The sequence below is a fragment of the Lutjanus erythropterus genome, chromosome 16 (genome assembly GCF_056507025.1).
Source record: "Lutjanus erythropterus isolate fLutEry1 chromosome 16, fLutEry1.hap2, whole genome shotgun sequence".
In the NCBI taxonomy this organism is placed as follows: domain Eukaryota; kingdom Metazoa; phylum Chordata; class Actinopteri; order Lutjaniformes; family Lutjanidae; genus Lutjanus; species Lutjanus erythropterus.
In genome coordinates, this window is record NC_139332.1 from 15,173,016 (window position 1) to 15,192,915 (window position 19,900).

The 19,900-nt window shown below is 40.6% G+C and overlaps 1 protein-coding gene across 1 annotated transcript in view; it reads right to left on the reverse strand.

Moving 5' to 3' along the window:
• Nucleotides 1-3,818: 3,818 nt before the first annotated feature.
• tax1bp1a (Tax1 (human T-cell leukemia virus type I) binding protein 1a) overlaps nucleotides 3,819-19,900 on the reverse strand; it is a 30,069-nt gene continuing 13,987 nt past the window's right edge. The window contains exons 6-17 of the mRNA XM_084739051.1: nucleotides 16,443-16,591; nucleotides 15,600-15,690; nucleotides 15,283-15,468; nucleotides 14,843-15,094; nucleotides 14,492-14,683; nucleotides 14,260-14,332; nucleotides 12,598-13,106; nucleotides 8,744-8,830; nucleotides 6,930-7,116; nucleotides 6,387-6,595; nucleotides 5,622-5,704; nucleotides 3,819-5,356 (exon numbers count right to left, since the gene is read on the reverse strand). Of these exons, the coding sequence (XP_084595177.1) occupies nucleotides 5,146-5,356; nucleotides 5,622-5,704; nucleotides 6,387-6,595; nucleotides 6,930-7,116; nucleotides 8,744-8,830; nucleotides 12,598-13,106; nucleotides 14,260-14,332; nucleotides 14,492-14,683; nucleotides 14,843-15,094; nucleotides 15,283-15,468; nucleotides 15,600-15,690; nucleotides 16,443-16,591 (2,229 nt within the window). The 3' untranslated portion in view covers nucleotides 3,819-5,145. The remainder of the gene's footprint in view (nucleotides 5,357-5,621; nucleotides 5,705-6,386; nucleotides 6,596-6,929; nucleotides 7,117-8,743; nucleotides 8,831-12,597; nucleotides 13,107-14,259; nucleotides 14,333-14,491; nucleotides 14,684-14,842; nucleotides 15,095-15,282; nucleotides 15,469-15,599; nucleotides 15,691-16,442; nucleotides 16,592-19,900) is intronic.

Below are 19,900 nucleotides of genomic sequence, written 5' to 3' on the forward strand. Positions count from 1 at the left end.
TGTTGATCAGGAAAGGACGCTCAGCGCTGAACGTATTAGAACACGGCCCAGGCCAGTAATCCATGTCTTCAACATTTCATCCCCACAGGAAGCCATCCATGTATTTCATATCTCCAGTGTTTCCTCATTCAGAGTGCCAGAGCTGCTGCGTTCCACAGACTTTAAGCATCATACTGTATTCCAGTTGCCAAGATCTTTGTTGTTGTTCTGTTTTTCCATGATTGTTGCCAACAGCTCTCCACTGCCAAACATTGACCATACCATGTGCCTGATGAGGGGGGGGAGGGAGGGGTGGGTGCAGGTAGGTGGGAGGGAGGGTAGGGAGATGAAATGGTTTCACCCTGGAGGTCACCAAACGTGTGGCAAAGATTTTCTTCTTCATTGCGCCTCCAAAACGTGCGGATGAGTGGATGTATATCGATGGAATGTTTCATGCATGCTTTGTGTGTCGTAGTGGGAGAAACTCTGTGTGAGAGAAGAGGATGGATTTGTATTTGAAAGAGATTACCATCTACAACCTGTCATGTATGTGTGTTGTGGACAAGAGCATTCCAGTTCATTGTGTGTGTGTGTGTATGTGTGTGTGTGTGTGTGTGTGTGTGTGTGTGTGTGTGTGTTTTCAGCAGTATCCAAGTCATCAGCCTATAGAGTGTTAATGTATTCTGTGTTTCGGTTTTCTGTGCCAGGCCACCGGTTTCGACTCCTGTGGAGCAGGACGGCCGGCTGGCTGGCAGCATTGTGTCATGTAGTGTAGCAGTGGCCAACTTGTTGCCCCACTGACTGGGATTTCATCATTCATTGCCTTTAGAAAAACAAGAGCGGTGCGCTGTGGCGCAGCGCTGCGTGCCAACACATATATTCATGACATCATTCCCCTCATCGTGCACAATGTTTTTTATTCTGCGGAAGGCTCAAAGCATGAGCCTTTTCCTCTTTTGTTCATTTGATGGGTACAGTGATCTCTGACATGCACACACCCTCCTTCCTCCAAGCTGCTGTTGCCATGGAAACCACTGGGTTAGCATGGCAAAGAGATTTGTGATAAAAACTTAATTTTCTACATTGGCTTTACAAGGCAGATAAGTTTTTTTTTTCTTATCTGGTATTCTTTAGGGGTTTAAATAAACATATTATTTAACCCTCTACCTATCTGCAGTGCTATTTATCCATCTAGATAGTTTTGATGTCAGTTACCAAGTTTTGGAGACATTGGCTGTAAAGATGTCTGCCTTCTGTTGAACACAGGGCTGGGTATTGCTCAAAGTTTTTTTGATACGTTGTAAAAGAAAAAAGTTGTTTAAACTTCTAATTTCAAGGAAACAAAAAAGTTTTCACAGTGAGATGTGTGCCTGATCTGTCATTATTTGGTTGCTTGAAAATTAAATGGTTGCAATTTTAAATATATTATTAACATCAATCACTTTCACTTCAGTGAAACAGTGTTTTAAATGCAAATTTTTGTGGTTTCCAAAACACAAAGATTTAGGCTTATCTGAAGGAAAAAAGCAAACTATCTTGACAAAATATTATTAGTTGGTAAAACTTGTTTTGGAGTCTGAGTCAGGCTCAAAACTATTAATCTTTGAAATCCAAAAAATCTTTGGTATCCAACCCTGCTTGAATGTAATGGAACTAGATGGCACTCAGCATGTGGTGGCCCCCCAAAACTTAAAAAAAAATTAGCGGCATTGTGTCTTTCATGACCCAGTTATTCAAGATAATCCACAGACCTTGTGAGCAGTTTGATGTTTTTTCTACCGAACTGCACCCGCCATCACCACACAGAAGTAAACATGCATCTACTCATGGATGAGAGGTTACAGCCCAGCTGAGGAGGATGCCAATAATGTTTACATCTCGAAAGCCTCTTGTCCATGAGTGCCTTTAATATCCTGTTATTCTGATGATTACCACACGCCTGTACTGTACTTACAGTGCCTTTAAGACGTGTGCTACCCAACAAATAAGCACAAATGTGGCCTGAAACACATCCACTTCAATTCTGAAGCACCAATAAGAACCAAGATCCATAAAATCTTGGTATCAGTTTCAAAGTACATCTGTGGACTTACAATAACCCTGAGATAATGATCTGTGTGTGATAGAAAAGCTTCATTCCTGCCTTTCGGTGTAGGGGAAGAGTTTCCGTGGCTTGGATCAGAACGGAGACAGACCCCGAGATGGACGGAGACTGAGAGTCTCCCACCGGGAGCTCTGTCAAACACTCGTAAAACCTATCCCCGCTTCACGGACACCACTGTAGCCATGGCAATAGTTTCAGCTCGACACAGGGGCCAATTGCAGTATTACACATATGGGAGAGGAGGAGTGGAGGCTGTGTGCAGGAGGAAGAGATGAGGGAGGGGGTTTCGATATACTGTGTACAGTGAATGTATTGTAACGTGTGTCTGTTGTCAAGTGCTTTTAAATTATATTTTCGTATGTAACGTGGAGACCAACGTTTCCTTTTTGTATGGGGGGACAACAGGTTCTGAGCAGAGTAACTTGTAAATGATGTCAAACTGTCTTTCTATATAAAAGAGAAGCTGCTTAAATGTAAACAAGAAAAAATGACTGAAAAAAAAGAAAAATAAAGGAAAAATCTCTGTAGATTGGACTGATGGTAGTGTTTTTTCTAAGAATGTGCTTGAATCTGAGTAAATTATTTGGTTAAGCACAAATGATGTAATGTTTCTTCTGTCTGAAGTATCGAGCTCCTACATATATCGACATAGTTAAAACAGGTCATATCTACCTTAATCACTTATTTTATGCACCAAGATTCCCTTCAATTGAAGGATAATTTAATATACTTGTTGATATTTACTATAGAGATAGCAGATTATTTTGATTTATGTGACATGTCTTTTTTTCAGTTTCAGTTTTAGATTTTTTACTATATCTCAGTTAAAGCAGGTTGTGGTAGGTTTCAGACAGTTCATAAAATTTAGTTATACTAAAAATATAAAGAAAGAGATGGAGAGAAAGTATCATATAAGGATGTGGAAATAATTTTAATTATATGTCAGTATTTTGATGATTTGTAGGCACAACAATTGTACTGCCAATGAATATTAGGTAAGAAACTATAATTACAGCCCTGTAGTTGTATGCCTCTGCCAACTGGTAAAGTTAGTTTAAATCCATGTTTGTCAAGACGTCCAGACTCATATAATGGTGAATACTTTGAAGAGATTTAATAATAGGTATTAAGTGTATATTTTATCACTATATTGTGTGATTCCAGTGAATTATTTCCAGTGAGTAACATGTTGTCTTCACTTACAGACTATTTCTAGAGGAGTACAGAGGACTGATGGAAAGCTGAACTTTATGATGTCACAGTGAAGTTGACCTTTACCCCTTTGGACGTCAAATGTCATCACCTCATCATTTTATCCAATTAGACATGAGTGTAAATGTTTGTCATAATTAGTGTATGAAATCTTGTGTTATGGCCAAAAATGTGTTTTGTGAGATCACTGTGACTTTGACTTTTGAACACCAAAATCTAAGCCGGTTATCCTGGAGTCCACGTGGACATTTGTGCCAAGTTTGAGGAAAATTCATCAAGGAATTCCTGATATACTGCGTTCACAAGAAAGGGATGGACAACTCAAAAACATCATGCCTACAACATTTGCCTGATTTAAGGTGACTTCTGGTATAAACCAAGCCCACAGTCTTGTTTCTCACTACAGGTACAGACACAGATGATTTTGTTGGTTGGGCAGATACATTTACAAATAATGACGTCTCTGTGCTCCTCTGGTTATTTCTTTTCCTTCCCAACCCAAATAAAAGACATTCCAGTTGAATGCATTTACACAAGCTTACTTTATTCATAAAGATCTTTGCAGTACACACTTCAGCCACCATTCGGACATTCTCACATGGAAAGGGCTGCGTCGGACACATGACACACACACATGTTGCCTTGTGATTACTGGGCATGTGCAAGTTTTAAAGCCTGAATACAACACTGTCAGGGGTCACTTTGTAATGACAGAAAACAGACAAGCGGTGGTACAGTATGGAGCCCCGTGGACACACACATAGAAATGACACTCACTCGTGATGTGGACCTGCACACAAAGCGTCGACTTTTTTTTTTTCACAACTCTAATTTTAAAACATGGAAGTATGTAACAATAAAAGTGTCTGTAACTTTAGTGTCCTGCAGTCTATTTGTAAAACATCATTGGTCCGTCATTCTGTCATCACTAAAACATGAGGGAAGTAACAATGAAGGGGAGGAGGCAGGGCGGGGTCACAACAGTAACTCACAGGTCTCTCCACAACTTATACTCATTTTCGTATGTACAGTACATTCAGAATAAAGCCTTATTTAGTGCAGATACATGAAAACGTAGTGCTGTTTTTGTTTAAACCATCTGACGTCTTTGCAAAACACTATCATACGTACAGTAGTCCTGTAGTTCGGGAGAAATCACTTCCCATTCAAGTCAAAAAAATCTCCACCGCGCCATTCTTCAATGAGATATATACACATGAGTCTTTTAAGACATCACATATTCAGGTCTCGCTCTGCATTTACACTTTAAAAAATGTTTTGCTCATCTCTTCTGCCTTTCCAAGCTCTTTGAACATGTGGACAATTAAAAGATGAAGGTGTCTTGGCAGCTTTATTACAAGAGAATCTTACTCGTTGTAAAGAAATATTCAGGGTGGTTAAAGATCAGGGACTAAAATGTTTTTTCTTCAAAGTCCTGGTCCGAGCTCTTTCTTCAATTCACTCTTTTAGATTGAACTGCTGCTGTTTTTAACTGTTCTGAACACAGGATGAATGCATGCACTACCAATGGTGCTTTAGCCCCTTGAAGCAGAACAATGAGCATAAAAATGATACAAAAAAGTAAAGGACCATGGAACTAATGATCCTTTTACGGATTATGTTTTAAGGTGAAAGCTACTGTACTTTAAAAGCACCCCAGTGGAAACTCTACTTCCTTTCAAAAGTGGACTACATTCTTTCTAACTTTTGATAAGATTGCAAGAAAGTGCTAATGATTGTGTATCAACAAGACCTAACTTAACCAAACCCCAATAAAAGTGAACTAATAGCTGACAACACACATTTACCCACACAGTATGCCAGAATTCTCTGTTTGCTATCTCCATTCTTCATTCGATCTGGTCGAAGTTGAGCACATGGCGGTCAAAGTGCGTGAGGACGTGCCTCTCGAAGAGCTGCTGCTGACAGTTGAGGGGGAACTGCTCGGAACAGACGGGGCAGACCTTCCAGTGGCTCTCCACGTGCTGCTCAAAGCTGCGCTGCTCAAAGTGAGGCGGGAAGATCACCTCGCATAACGGGCAGCGCTTGTGAACGTCGCTCCTGGAGAAGAAAGAGGCAGCGTCGGAGACGGGTGAGACGGGGAAATGTGTCAAAATGTCAAACTATTCCTTTGAAGAGCCTGGGATTAAATACACAGATATGATTGAGAAGAAATCCTTCCCTAACCTCTGTTGTTATCTGTTTTTTATCAATGTTCTCGTCTTTGCTTCTGTTATCTTATTTCTTATCTCTACACGTCTTCATGGAACCACCTTGATTTCAGTTCAAAAAGTCATTTTATGTGTGTGTGGGTCAGCACACTAACCTGGCGTCAAAGCAGAAGCTGCTTCTGGTTTCACTGTGTCTACTGGACTGATGATCACAGGATGGCTGAGCCCCATCGGCAGTCTATCAAACACACACACACACAAAAGGATGGAAAATGATGTCTGTCTATTCACTCATACAGAAAAGTGGGGAAATATGGGTTGAAAGCGCTAAGATATGGGTGTGCAGGTATGTGTTGTTTTGTTTCTATTTAAAAAATGACACAGTAAACCTTTGTCACTCTTCTCTATTTACAGTTTGCTCCCAAAGATGTAATCCGACAGAAACAAACGGATCTTAGGTCTGTCTTTTTGCACAATCTCCCCTAATTACTCTCCAAGCCCTTGTTATCTTCGTCTCTCTTGAGCTCTGAGGGAGTGACGTTAATTAGAGCTTTATGCAAATGAGTTCAGAGCTTCGTCTTTTAAGGGCAAGCTACTATTTCCCTTCATGCAGTGAGGAGAAGCACTCCAGAGACGGAGGGCAAGGGATTACTGTGACAGCAATTCTTTGGATGCTGAAAACACAAGGCGAGGGTAGGAAGGCAGCAGCTGGGACTACAGCTAGCTGCTTTAAAATATGGATTCATTTCTACAAAAGGATATCCAGACATACTGCTGCTCTGACATAAAACTGATGCTGTGATTAATTATGGTTTGAGCATAAAACATATCCCAAAGATACCCCCAAATAATTCCAAATATTCAACACTGGCTTGTTAATAAATGGAACCAATAGTTTGGAGACGTTTGTATGCACTGACGTTTCGTGGCTCCTCTGGTGCGTGCTCCAGGCTCTCAGGGGGAGTTGTAGTGCGGGAGGGCTGGATGCAGACCACGTCTTGGTCCCAGCCTTTTGCCCCAGGGCCTGGACTTGGGGGTGTGATTGGGGGTGCACAGGGAGGGGCGCAGGGTGGGGCCTCAGGTGGAGGACGGGACATGTGCTCAGGAGACAGCGCAACATCCACCCGGTCTAGAGATACAGAAATATATGGAGCTGTTATGAAGTGGCAAAATATGACTTAAAGGGAAAGTCTGGATTATTTGAAGTGGGATTGTATGAAGTACCTGTCCACAGTCACAGTATTACCTAGAGTACATGGTCATCAGCACACTACCAGTTTGGAAAACCAGCACTACTAGTGTAGGGAGCTAAGCAATGTAGTGGTGGAAATGGGGACTGCCTCTCCAAACTGTGGCGACCACAATCTACTGCAGGTTAAACTTCAGAAAGAATCAAAACTATCCCTTTAAGGAGAGGTGACGGATGCAGAGCCGATGAGAACGTGAAAGAATGATTTATCCACCTCTCGTGGTGTCAGTGGAGTAGGGATTGCCATATTGCAGCTCAGCGGGCCTCTGTGGCACCAGCGGTGGAGGAGAGGGGTCCTGAGGGTATGGCAGGGGGTAACGCAGGACCATCGGCTGCCTCATCTCAGCACCCTGAACGCCAGCTTCCTGCTCCCTCTGTCTGGACACGTAGCGCTGCAGCTCCTGGAAGGGAGACGAGATCCATCGCTGAGTGTCGCAGTGCCTCAGAGGGATAAACCTCAGACTATTAACAAGTCTTTTAAACTGAGACAATAATGTTTTTTCCTCTCCCATTTTAACCATTCACCTGTACTCCTTTTGTGAATTGCTGTGTGTAAATGCTCAAAGGTGAGAGTGCTGACATTTATAACTAAAAAACCAGATTATTAGTGTGACTGGGACACATCTCCATTCTGTGAGCCAGTTCTAACAAGGACACCCCATCTCCTTTATTAGCAAGATGAATTTCAAAAAGATGCTACAGCGTAATACATTAGATCACACATGCTGCACAAACTTCATACAGTCTTATAAGTTCTTAAAACTATATAGCGGGTCTCAAGCAGGAAGCCATGTACAAACAAATGTTCTCTTAATTTTGTTCGTATCTACAATTTGTTCATATTTTGTTAGTCCCCATAGATTTCTGGGATTCACAAATGTTTTAATATTTTTGCTGGTTTCTTTGAGAAGAGAAAGATTTATGAGTGGTTGGGAGCAAAGTCCACTAATTGTTTGCACATTTTCTGCTTTTATCTATTTTATTGTACCATCTTAAACTGATTTTTGTGGTTTTAGACTGTTGCTTGGACAAACCAAGTAATTTGAAGACATCTACAGAGCCAAGAAACTGACATAATGTAAGAAAAGGCTATCAAGGTAAAAATATAACTAAATACATTAAAAAATAATACTGTTAGTTAAATGTTTAAAATAAAAGTATAAAAATGTTCTGGGTATTTTTATCTATTTGTCATGCTAGTACAGACACTCTGGAAAAATCACATGTATTCAAGCTGTAATTAATTAGCTTCCCATGGCAACATTATTATCTGTCTAAGCATGGTGATGAGACTATCTGTGCAAATGAAAGTCAGTCTCTTTCCACAGCAGTGTATTTCCACTGTTGGAACCACACGAGGAGTTAAGTATTTTCAGCTCAGAGTTAAGTTTCCCTCTACATTGTTTCTGCCCTTTGTGATTATATCTGAAGCAGGAGCATTAGTACCCTACTCATTACTGTAATGGGTGTCAGACTCTGGCTCCCTCTGCTCTGGCTCTGCTGATGGAGGCACTCGCCCTCTCCTTTTTTTTTTTTTTTTTACCTCCACTCCTTCCTCTCGCTATTCCCCCCCTGACCTCCTCTCTTGATGACTTCATTAGTGCGCTGCTATCAGGTTTAACATTTAAACCAGGGTTGGGAAGGTGAAACAGACACGTCGCCTGGCATTTGCACTGTCTAATGGCACTGTACCGACGGGCGAAAGAAGCAAGTATAGATGTATTAATTAGTGGGTAGTGGGGAGTATGGAGAAGTGTAGCAATGAAAGAGTTCCTACACTGCACTGAAGTGCTCATAATTGAATGTGATGATATTGCTATGGACTTCAATTTGGAGTCTACATTATCAACATTTCTGCTGTCAGAAGCTGTAGGTGCAGATGCAAATTAATGTAGTTAAAGACCGAGCGGCTTATCTATGTCTCTAATAAACCTATAACCTTAATTAACATTCATTATCCAAACCTGCTTTGTTTCAAGTGTGAAGAGCCGATATATAAATAGTGTGCACTCGGTGCTGCTGCTTTACCTCCTGTAGTTGCTCCTTGTCTCTGAGGGCCTGGGCGAGGTTGCGTTTCAGCTCCGTCACCTCGCTGGCTCGCTCCGCCATCTGCACCTACAGATGTGTGAGGAGAAGAAAAAGAAAGCCACAGTGAAGAATTTGTAAAAATATATCCTTGGAATTACTGTATCTCCTCTATTCTCAAACAGGGGTACATGTAACCCCAGGGGTATGTGAAAATGTAGGGGGTGCGCGACTGTACAACATTTTAGGAAAAACCGCTGCTATATCTGTCCAACAAATGACATTCATTTCAATAACCCATCAGATTCAGAATGAGACAGCATCAATGTTCCTGCCAGGGAACATTATGGGGTGAAACTGAGCTAGAGCAGCAACTTACATTGTTTTTCCTTCTTAATTATTAATTATTTTTGTGGCAAAAGATAATTTTCTAGTCTATAAAATTGTGAAAGTAATAGTAAAAAACCCAATAAAGTACAATATAACAGTACAAAGTATTTCTTTTTGGCTGATCAATAGTCCATAGCCCAAAGACATTCACTTTACAATCACATAAAACTGAGAGAAGTAACAAATGCTCCCACAGAAGAAACTGGAAACATAAATTATTTGGCATTTTTGCACCATAAATGACTTTAACAATTCAATTCACTGTGATGATTTACTTTCTGTCCACTGACCAAATAAAAGTACACTTCTCCATCAACACATTATTCTGTCTTTCTGCAGAAATTATGAGTTTCATGTATTCTGACAAACACAATGAATGCTTTTTGATTATTACAACTGTTGAACTGTTAGCTGACTTAATTGTGATAATGAAGGGAGTGAAGCAAGAATGCTAAAAGTTAGACAAGAAACTATTGTAGCTCCTGACAGCTTCAAAATAGACAAGAAAATGCAGACGTGGAATGATAAAATCAGTTAAGTTAGTATTCTTTTTTATTAACCACAGCACTTTTCATAGTGAAAAATCACTAAGTGCCTCAAAATAAGACCATAAAAACAACAAAAGAAAGAATATCTTCAAGGGGTGGAGGAACAGGAGAGCTATATGGGTGATTGGCTGAGTTACTGTTTTTTTTATTTGGGAGGGGGGGCAATTTTATAATATATATATTATTTTTTTGGACAATTTAATGGCCTGAACGAGTAACACCTGCTGCACAATACACTATCTTCTCATTGATTGTGGTGACTGTTATAAAAGTAAAACAGAGAAACATGAATTTAGAAGGTGTTCAGCTGTATTTTTTGTTCAATAAGGAAAATAGGTAACCACATATTTCCTCTCTTGACATTTCGTGAGATCGTTTTGTTTATTTATTGGACGTAGTGACCGTTACGTTGCAAACTTGCAGCTCCCACACATCTCCCTGCTGAAACATACACATCTGCACGAATATAACTATGATTAGAACATTTTTAACATATTACTCAACCCTCAACTAACAATTGAGTTCATTACTGATTAATTTAAATTACTCTCTTACTTTCTTGATTAACTAAGAAATCTTTCACTCTATAAAATGCCAGAAAAGGTAAAACAGGCATATCACAATTCCAAGGCGACTTCTTCAAATGTCTTGTTATTCTGACCAACAGTTCAAAACCAGACATTTAATTCCCTGGCTTGTTGACTTTTTTTTTTGATCAAAACACTAATTAATACACGTTTCACTAAAAAAAAAAAAAACCTCACTCATCCATTCCTCTCCCTACTTTTGGGTTGGATTTCCACTCCATTTGTGTGAGGTGATGTAGAGGAATATCAGTAGGCATACATACAGTCAGGCAAGTGAACATAATATTTGGTCAGTTGAGTTTTATTTAACCTGGAGCGGCGTCAAATGTGTGGTGCATACTGTAAAACACACAGCTAAAGCCGCAGAAAGAGAGCAGAGTGGAGCAGACTGGGGGATCGTAGTATATCTCTAACTTTCTAACACGACTGACCCTGTGGGAGAGTTTACATGACCAGTTGTCAGCTCTTCTCTTATTTCTTCCCATTACAAAGGTTCCAAATCCCGTCCTCCCCCAGTTTCTCTTTCTGCTTCATGTCTGTCTGTCTGTCCTGCCTTTTTCACTCTTAAATCCTGCTCCCGTCATTCTCTTTCATCTCTCCCGCTCTCTCCCTCTTTCATAAATTTACGGCGGAGCATTAGAAGGTTAAGTTCAGGTGAAGGGATTTCTGCAACGGCGAATTTCTCTGCCTTCCCTCCCACTCCTCTCTCCCTGTCTATACCCCCTCCCTCGCTCCATCCTCTGGGTGGCTGATGTAAACAGCCGTAAAGCATGACGTTCTGCGGCTGCCTCTCTTGTCAGTCTGCGGGGCTATTAAGAGCGGCCCGGGGCCCGGGGCACTCGCCTCAGACAGGAGACTCTATCAAAGACAGGGGAGAGCCTTATTTACAGCACCGATAAACACACACTCACTCATGGAGATTAAATGCTGGTGGGTACTTTGGCGTACGTTTGCACGCAAAATGCAACCGGCCCACAAAGACACAGCACACCCGCACGGAATCACACACACACACACACACATACCACACACATTGGCTCATGTGTGGTACAGGCACAGTGGCTGTGTGTGAATGTATGAGCCTGCATTCACCAGAGTAATCCGGTTACTCTGGTTAATGCACGCTCAAGCAAACATTATGAACATTCACTACTCTGTGACAACTACATGAACCCTCTCTCCCTGAGACAGCATTACAACTCTATTTTAAATATTTTGTACATTACTGTAACCTATTAATCACCCAATTAATCAAACAGACAATTATTCAGCATTGATTTTGATAATTAATTATTTAAGTACTTTAACAAACAAATTTAGGGCTGCAACTAATGATTTTTATTTTCTCAATTAACCAATTATTTGTTTGGTCACTAAAATCTCAGAAAATGTTGAAAAATATTGATCAGTATTTCCCATGACATCCTCAAATATTTTCTTGTGTCCACAAACCAAAGATAATCAGCTTAATGTCATAGAGAACTAAAGAAACCAGAAAATATTTACATTTGATAAGAAAAAATCAGAGAATTTACATATTTTTCTTCAAAAAATTAATCAAAACAATTAATTGATTATCAAAAGAGTTGGGGATTAATTAAATAAATGACAAATAATTATTTAATCAATGAATCATTGCAGCACTGAACAAAGTTGAGCAAAAATGCCAAATATTCACTGGTTACAGGCTGCCAAATGCATGGATTCAATGCATTTATCTTATATATTATTGTAAATGTAATAGTTTTGCTTTTGCACAGTTGTTTGGACATAATGATGTATTTGAAGATGGCACTCTGGGCTTGAGGATTAGCTTTTTTTCATTGTCATTGTGTTTTTCTCTTCCTTCATTCTTTAAGCGACTGGCCCTACCCCTGAGGAAAATGTGACTTTTAACTTTTATATTAACACCACTATTGATTTTGACCCAGTGAAATACTTATTATTTTTTCTTTGGATTTTAAAACATGTCTATTATGACTGGATTTTAGCCCCATCAGCTAATTCAAAAGACTCGATTTCTGTGTGTGTGTGTGTGTGTGTGTGTGTGTGTGTGTAATTACATCCAGTGACACAAAATATGCAAATGAAATGGGCTGGAAAATTGACTTGTGAAAGTGGAGAACAGAGATTACAGAACGATCTGATGCACTATTAAATGGAGTTAGTGTAGGTGCAATGAGAATAATGAGGTGAACATTACTGTAGCATTGTTTAACCAGTATAAAAAGTAAGTGTTGTACAGCGACTGCCTTACTTAAAGCCTTTCAGACACAGCTGCTGATCATTGACCCCTCATATTTTATTTTCAGCTGCTGTAAGTGTGTCTTACTCTGAAACGCTCCTCCTCGTCGGCCAGCCGCTGTTTGAGTGTCTCGTTGATTGCACACTGCTCCCTCCACTTCTCCTCCATCATCGCCAGCTCCTCCTCCACTGAGCGAGTCTGGTCCTTCTCTGCCTCCCCCATGCTCCTCTCATCCATGTGCAGCAGCACCTGCTCCTCCACAACATCCCTCACTTCCTCAGCCTTCCCTGCTGTTTCCACCTCGCTGTTCTCTTGGGCGCTCTCATTCTCCACTTCCACCCAGCTCGTCATCCTCAGGCTCTCCTCCGGCAGGCTGTCCTTCTTCTCCTCTTTATCTTCTTTCTGTCCATCCTCTCCTTGGTTCGTTTCTCCCCCAGCCTCCACCTCGGCCTTCTCCTTTGGCATTTTATCCGTCTGCCTTTCTTCCTTCTCTGTGCTGATGTATGCAGCGTCAGTATGTGTAGATTCCCTGTTATTAAGTTCTGGAGTGATTGTCATCTCAGCAGCTTGTTGTAGGACTGTGGCGGCTATATTCCCTGTGAAAAAAAAAAAAAAGTAACAGTAGAACACAGAAGATTACTTAATCGGCAAGACTGGTTGAGGTGTTACACTTAAAATCAGTTGCTAATTACGGACAGTTAAATACAATAGCTTTTATTTTCCTTATACATAATTAATGTTTAAAAAACAGGGGAAAACACTGGGAGTGTTTCTTTCTTTTTAAATAACAGTATTCTTAAGAATTACAATATCACTATCCATCACAAAGGCTCATTCACCTCTCCTCTTGTTTATTTGCTACATTTCAAAGAAAGATCTTGGATTTTGCACCACCTCGCTGTTTTAAGAAGAGCATCTTTGTATGTCTAGCCCTCGAGGAGCAATAAAATGATTTTTAAATCACTTAAATCATTTTAATTAAATCAATAACTTAATTTTTGGTGGGTTAGTAAACGTGTAATAAGCAGGGAGTTCAATAAAAAATGTAAATTTAAGTTAAAATAAACTACAGGTTATATTCGATATTCCTATTTTCAGTGCAAATGTTAACTGCCAAAAACTGTCAACTGCAACAAACTCGATCATGTCCAATCTGAGCTGGAGGCCAGTTTTTGTATTAATAACAGATACAAATAAAGAAACTGATTCATGGTTGAAATTTAGCCATAAAACAGCTGAAAGCAGAGAGAAAAAAAAAGCAAATTCAAAGCCAACACTGTCAGTATCAGGAAGAATCTGTTTTAAATGGGATTTACCTCACTGAGCTGACAGCGATGGTACAGTGCTGTATTCTACCTCTTTATATAGGCATTTATTTTCTACCGCTGATCAGGTGCAACGTGGCTGAAAAAATATTTCAAAAGGGGGTACATCACTGACAAAGTTTGAGAACCACTGATCTAGGCGAAGAGAGTGAAAGTAACAGCAAAGAAAGAGAGTTTTGTCCAGTCAAGTAAATGTGAGTCACGGCACTTACTGTTCATTATGTCATGCGATTGTAATGCATTGCTCTCAACTGAACGTACTGTTAGTGGAAATACTAGTTGTTCTACCTTTCCATTTTCATGACGCTACCTAACTGTTTTTTTAACTAGTTTAAATACGTCATAATTATAGTTTACTTCAGAACGTAACAACATAAGAGCATACTTTTGCATTTGAGTGTGTGTGTGTGTGTGCTGTGTGTACCTGCTGTTGGTGACTCTGGACTCGGGGTCAGTGGCTCCTGTGTTGTCTCAGTTGAGGCGTTTCTCTTTGGCTCCTGTGAAAACACACAACAACTACAGTGTATCAATAAAATGTAATTTTTATTGGCTTTGGCAAAAATTAACCATTGTGTAATGTTTTCTTTTTCAGCCCTGAGTTTTCATCTGAGTCTTGATATGAGTTATTTGTTATGAGACTGGTTACACATACTCACCCCCTGTGACTCTGTTGTGTTTAGTTTAGCCACCTGCCTGCGGAGGCGCTGACACTCGCGGTACTTCTCCTTGTAATGCTCCGCCGCCATGTGAAGACGCAACTTCAACTCCTCCACCTCTCTCTGCAGCTCGGCCTCTGCCTCTGACACCACCAAGATGCTGGGTGTCATCTCCCCACTGGTGCCAACACCCTGAGACAGAAGGAAATGAAGGGAACATTTGAAAAATTCCCTCAGGAAAAAAAAAACTTTTCCATGGTTTGCTTCAGCATTCCCACACACACATTCCCATGGTCTATCACAGCACAGAAAATGACAGACACGGATACAGATTAGGAGTCGCACACTCACCACTTCTTTCTGTGCAGTGCTCCTCATACGGTCCAACTGGCTCTCCATGCGTTGGCACTCGGCCTGAGCGTCAGCTAGACTGGCACGGAGCTTGTCTGCTTCCAGGCGGGCGCGGTACAGCTCGGTCATCGTGTGGTCACGGGCACTGGCTGAGTCGCGGAGCTCTGAGGCCAGGAGGGAGGCCTGCTGCCGGGATGCCTGGAGCTGCTCCTCTGCCTGGCGGAGGTGCTCACGCACACGGGCCAGCTCTGCCTAAAGACATGTAGAGGGAAATAATATAAATACATCAACTAATTTTATTATATTGAGACACACATATAGCTGAAGTATGCGCTCACTAAACATAGGTGCTGTCATGCAAGATAACAGACAAACATTACTTGTGTTTACATTTTGGTGTTAGTTAGTTTCCAGTACCATTTCAAAAAAAACACTGCTACCTTGTCAGCCTTGTGTGCCAGCAGCTCTTTCTCCAGGCTGTCCCGCTGGGCAACACAGGCCCTGAGCCTCTCCAGCTCCTCCTGGAACTGGGCGATGGTCACCTCTCGGTTCAGCTCCACCGCTTTCAGCATCTGCAGCTCTGCACTCAGCTTAGTGTTCTCCAGCTCAGTGCTGCGCAAATGAGCCTAGACAACGTGAGATGAGACAGAAAAAAGGAACAATGCAAAGGTAAGACTTAAGTAAGAATTGCACAGGTTTTGTCAAAATGCAGCTTTTCATTCATCCAGCCTTTCAACTATGACAAGCGTTCACCCACCTTGTAGAGGTCTCTCTCGTCCTTCTCGTTCTTTAGCTGGCTCTCCAGGCTGTCTCTCTCTGCTGTAAGCTTCTTCAGACGGTCACGCAGACTGGGAAACAAAATGACAAAAATAGCTTTTGTAGAGCTTTCGTCTTCAAAGCAATTGACCAACATTACGATATCATGCCAATTCTGTTTGACAGCTTCAGAGGAATGTCCGAATTATGCTTTGTGTTTGTACAAGTTCCAAGAAAGTGTAAGAAAATGTTTTTGTAAGAATAAGAAACAGCCTCATCCTGCATTAGAAAAGTACAAGGTTAAAACAACCAAAGAGCAAACTGAACAAGGACCAAGCATCACAGACAGAAGAATTGTACAGTTTATCTGTTCTGTGCAGTTATTGTTATACATTGAATATAATAAGAAATATCCATAAAATATGTGACTTAGTGGGGGAATTGTTAGTTTATTCAATGATAGAAAAGTGACCCCTTCAGGAAAAAGGCTGGGGACCACTGACCTGAGGGGCTTGAGGATGAAAGGGGAAGAGGCAAGCATTTAATGCAAAACACTACAATACCAGTGGAATAAATACCACCTCATTAACCTATTGAAATTTATATTTACAATTTACTGCTTCAGGGAGGTGTTGACTCATTTTAATCACTATTTTTGCGGATGGGGTTTGTGCTTTGCATTATTTTGTCCACTCAGTGTAAATGACTGGAATGATGAAGACGTCGAGGAAGCAGAAGGCAGGCAAGAGCTCCTCGTCAAACACAGTCATTTTAACGGTCATGTCCTCACAGAAAGGAATGACTCTGGGTGATTGATGGTCATGTGTTCGCATTCTCCGCTCACCAATCGAGCTCTGTCTCTTTTTGCAGGCCTCTTTGGGTGACTCCCAGCAGGTCCTCCTCCAGCTGGCGGACTCGGTCCGTGGCCTCAGTCAGCCTCCTCCTCACCTCCTCCCTCTCCTCTGACAGGCCCTGCGATGAGCGCAGCAGCTCCTGCAGGACAGAGAGGCAGCTGTGGATCATGGTGACAGGCACAGCAGCCAATCACAGCTGCTGGACCAGCGGGTTGAACTTGGCAGAGGAGGAAGAGTGCTGGACAAAGTCAAGAGCTGATGCAACATTGATTAATCACAGATGGTAAGACTTCATGTGATGTATGGCAGTCAGCTTTATATCCAGAGCTTTATGTATATTTGATCTAGGGATGAAAGAAAAATATCAGGACCAATAAATTATTGCCGATATTGGCATATCATGGCTATATCAGTCTATATCTAAAAACATTTAATTTGAATTCTGAGGCAAAATGTTCTATTAAAACTAAAGTGTATATTTGTGAAGTTTTGTGATGAAAAAATAGCAACATTTGAGTCATAACTGTTCTTTATTTTTGCTGTAATAGTGATGTCAGTTAGATTTGGTTCCACTGAAAATTTGATCAGTTTGATCCTTTTTCTCATTTCAAGTTTCTATTCATATATATATACACAAACATTTTGCTCTCTTTGACAGTTTTATTTATACCTATTTATAATTATTACAAATTCTGGTGAAAGTTTACTCTTTCAGTGCCCTGATATAATTTTGGACAAAATTATTGCTAAACTGTAAAATATCCTGCCTCCATTACATATCTTTGTCACAAGACTTACCACTTTAGAGGGATCATTGCATGAAATGTGTGTTTATGTGTATACACTATATTCTGTATATTCTCTATAAAGAATATCAGCCGATATATTGATATTGGAATTTTTTTTGCTCCTAACATCATATCTGCATCAACCCCAAAACTCTAGTATTGATGGAGCTCTAATATATAGCACATAACACACACACACACACACACACATTATGCACATTGATCTGTACTCTTATAATATTCTTTCTTTGTAGGCACATTTATTTATAGACCCCTTTCTCAGCATTTTCGTTTATGTACACTATTGGTGTTATATATTGGTGTATGCATTTTTTCTTATTCTCTATTTCTCTTAATATATATTTTATATATTATATGTTTTTTGTATGTCTTATTTCATTTTTTCTTAGAATTCTCTATGTTTATATACATATTTCTATTTTTAAATAGAAGCATCTATAACGTAACTGTAACATGAAGTATTTCAGATTATACTCATTTGTATCTACACTTAGTAGCCACTTTATTAGGTACACTCATATAAAACTAAAGCCGTCTATTACTTCAACAGCCTTCATGCAGGTTATAATGCCTAGTTTTTCTTAAAGCTGTTTTAGATTTACACTACTGTACTAATTATTATTAATTTATTTACTAATTATTTTTGTACATGTATACTTGCAAAGATATTTACAAAACTGCATAAATTCATATACACAGTGTAATATATTGTAATTCATTATATAAAACTTTTATATCAGTTTTTATTACTTGATTTCAGTTTAAATGGTTCCTCTTCCTGTTTCCTACCTCTTCAGCCTGCTTCTAGTGCAGTTGTAACATGTGAATTTCCCCTCTGGGGACCAGTAAAGTCTAATCTCATCAATCGCAAATCACCAGTTACAAATTATGACTCACTTCTTTTAGCCTTTTGATGGACACAAAGAACACATGCTGTATCTGAAGTCGTAACTGAAACGCACAATGACAGACCAGTAACGATGTGTAGTGAACGTGTGCGTGAATAACCCATCCAGTTTCAGTGAACTCCTAAGAATAAATTCCTGCCAGCACTCAACAGATCTTATAAGGTCTGTTTTCTCCACGTGGTGGGCCTGCTGAGGAAATGCCTTGTTTGAACTTGCTGCTAATCAGCAGTCGAGGACATTAAATCATCCATAGCTAATATTGCTTGTGACAGAACAACATACCTCTGCACACACCCTCCTTTCTATTTGTAGTGTGCACACTTAGACTTACTCATACACATGCACGGGAGCTACAGAAAGATTGACACACAGCTACAAATTCAAGGACATATGGAGACAGATAGACAGCAAACAGCAGCCATGAATCTGAAACAGACAGAGTGCACACAAGAGTGCACACACCAATGCGTACTCCGGCCTGTCTCCCTCTGGGCTTGGCTCTGCGTAGATTACTGTATGATTTTTACGGCTGGCGTTTGGGAAGCACTTTAGCAGTGCATAAAGACCTTATAAAAAGTGTAGTCGTAAAATTAGCAGCCACAAAATATGTACTTATGTTTTTATGTTAAACTCGGGATATTTTCATCAGCGTGGCACAAGCTAACGCACCTACTACTGTAAATGTTCCACAAAAGAGAGACACACACCTACTCACACAAGTCGTATATCTACACATGGACATGCCTGTTGAATGAAAAGCTGCACGGTAATAACAGTGTGTGTGTGTATGTGTGTATTACTACATAATTTATGGCCATTTTGTCCTTCGTAAAAAAAAAAGAACAGCGGACTAACTCAAAGCAGCCTGCTCTCACTCTGAGCCTACACCCAAGAGCTGCACTAGGGGGCGATAAGAGACTAGATTCAAACTCTCAAACCTCTTTGGCAAGTTTCATCTCTCCCCCCTCCCCCGCTTCCCATGAGATTCCTTGAGTTGACTGTTTTTAGGTGTGTGTGCCAAGTTACTGCTTATCAAATGAGCAACTCATAATGCGCTAAAATCCTAAATCTGACTCATCCTGCTGAATGAGTGTGTGAATGAGAGGAAAATGGAGTAAAAATAAGAAGGAATTGAGGTAGAAGTTGACTTTTTTAACATATTTGCTTAATTCTGATTCATGCTCCCAAATGTATTTGTGTTTACCTTCCTTTAGCAAAAAAAACTGCGAGAAAGAGAACAACAGGGACAGACGGAGAAAAAATAGACAGTGAGAAAGCAGTGGCCACTGAATCGCGTGACTGAGTGGTGTTTGTCCCTGAGGCTGGGCAGGGCTCTTTTTTCAGGCAGGCGGTTTTGCGGACTACCCTCCTCTCATTCCACACACAGACTAAAAGGGTTTGCGAGCGGGTGGCATAATGAGTGTGTTTGTGTTTGTGTGCGCGCTTGTGCATGTGTGAATGCACATTAGAGGGGGCCCTGTGGTGTGGAACCTGAATGTGAGTGTGAGAGTAAAGGGCGCCAGTTTGTGTGCATGTATGAGCGTGCGTGCGTGTGTGTGTGTGTGTGTGTGTGTGTGTATGTGTTTGACGTCATGTTTGTTCACTCTGTGGTTGCGATGGCATCGTCCCTGACGCCAGATGCCCGAGAAAACTGCATCCCAATTCCGTTCTGGCCCACTGAGTCAGGTCGTTAAAGAGGGACAGAAAGACTGGGGTGTGCGCGCACACACA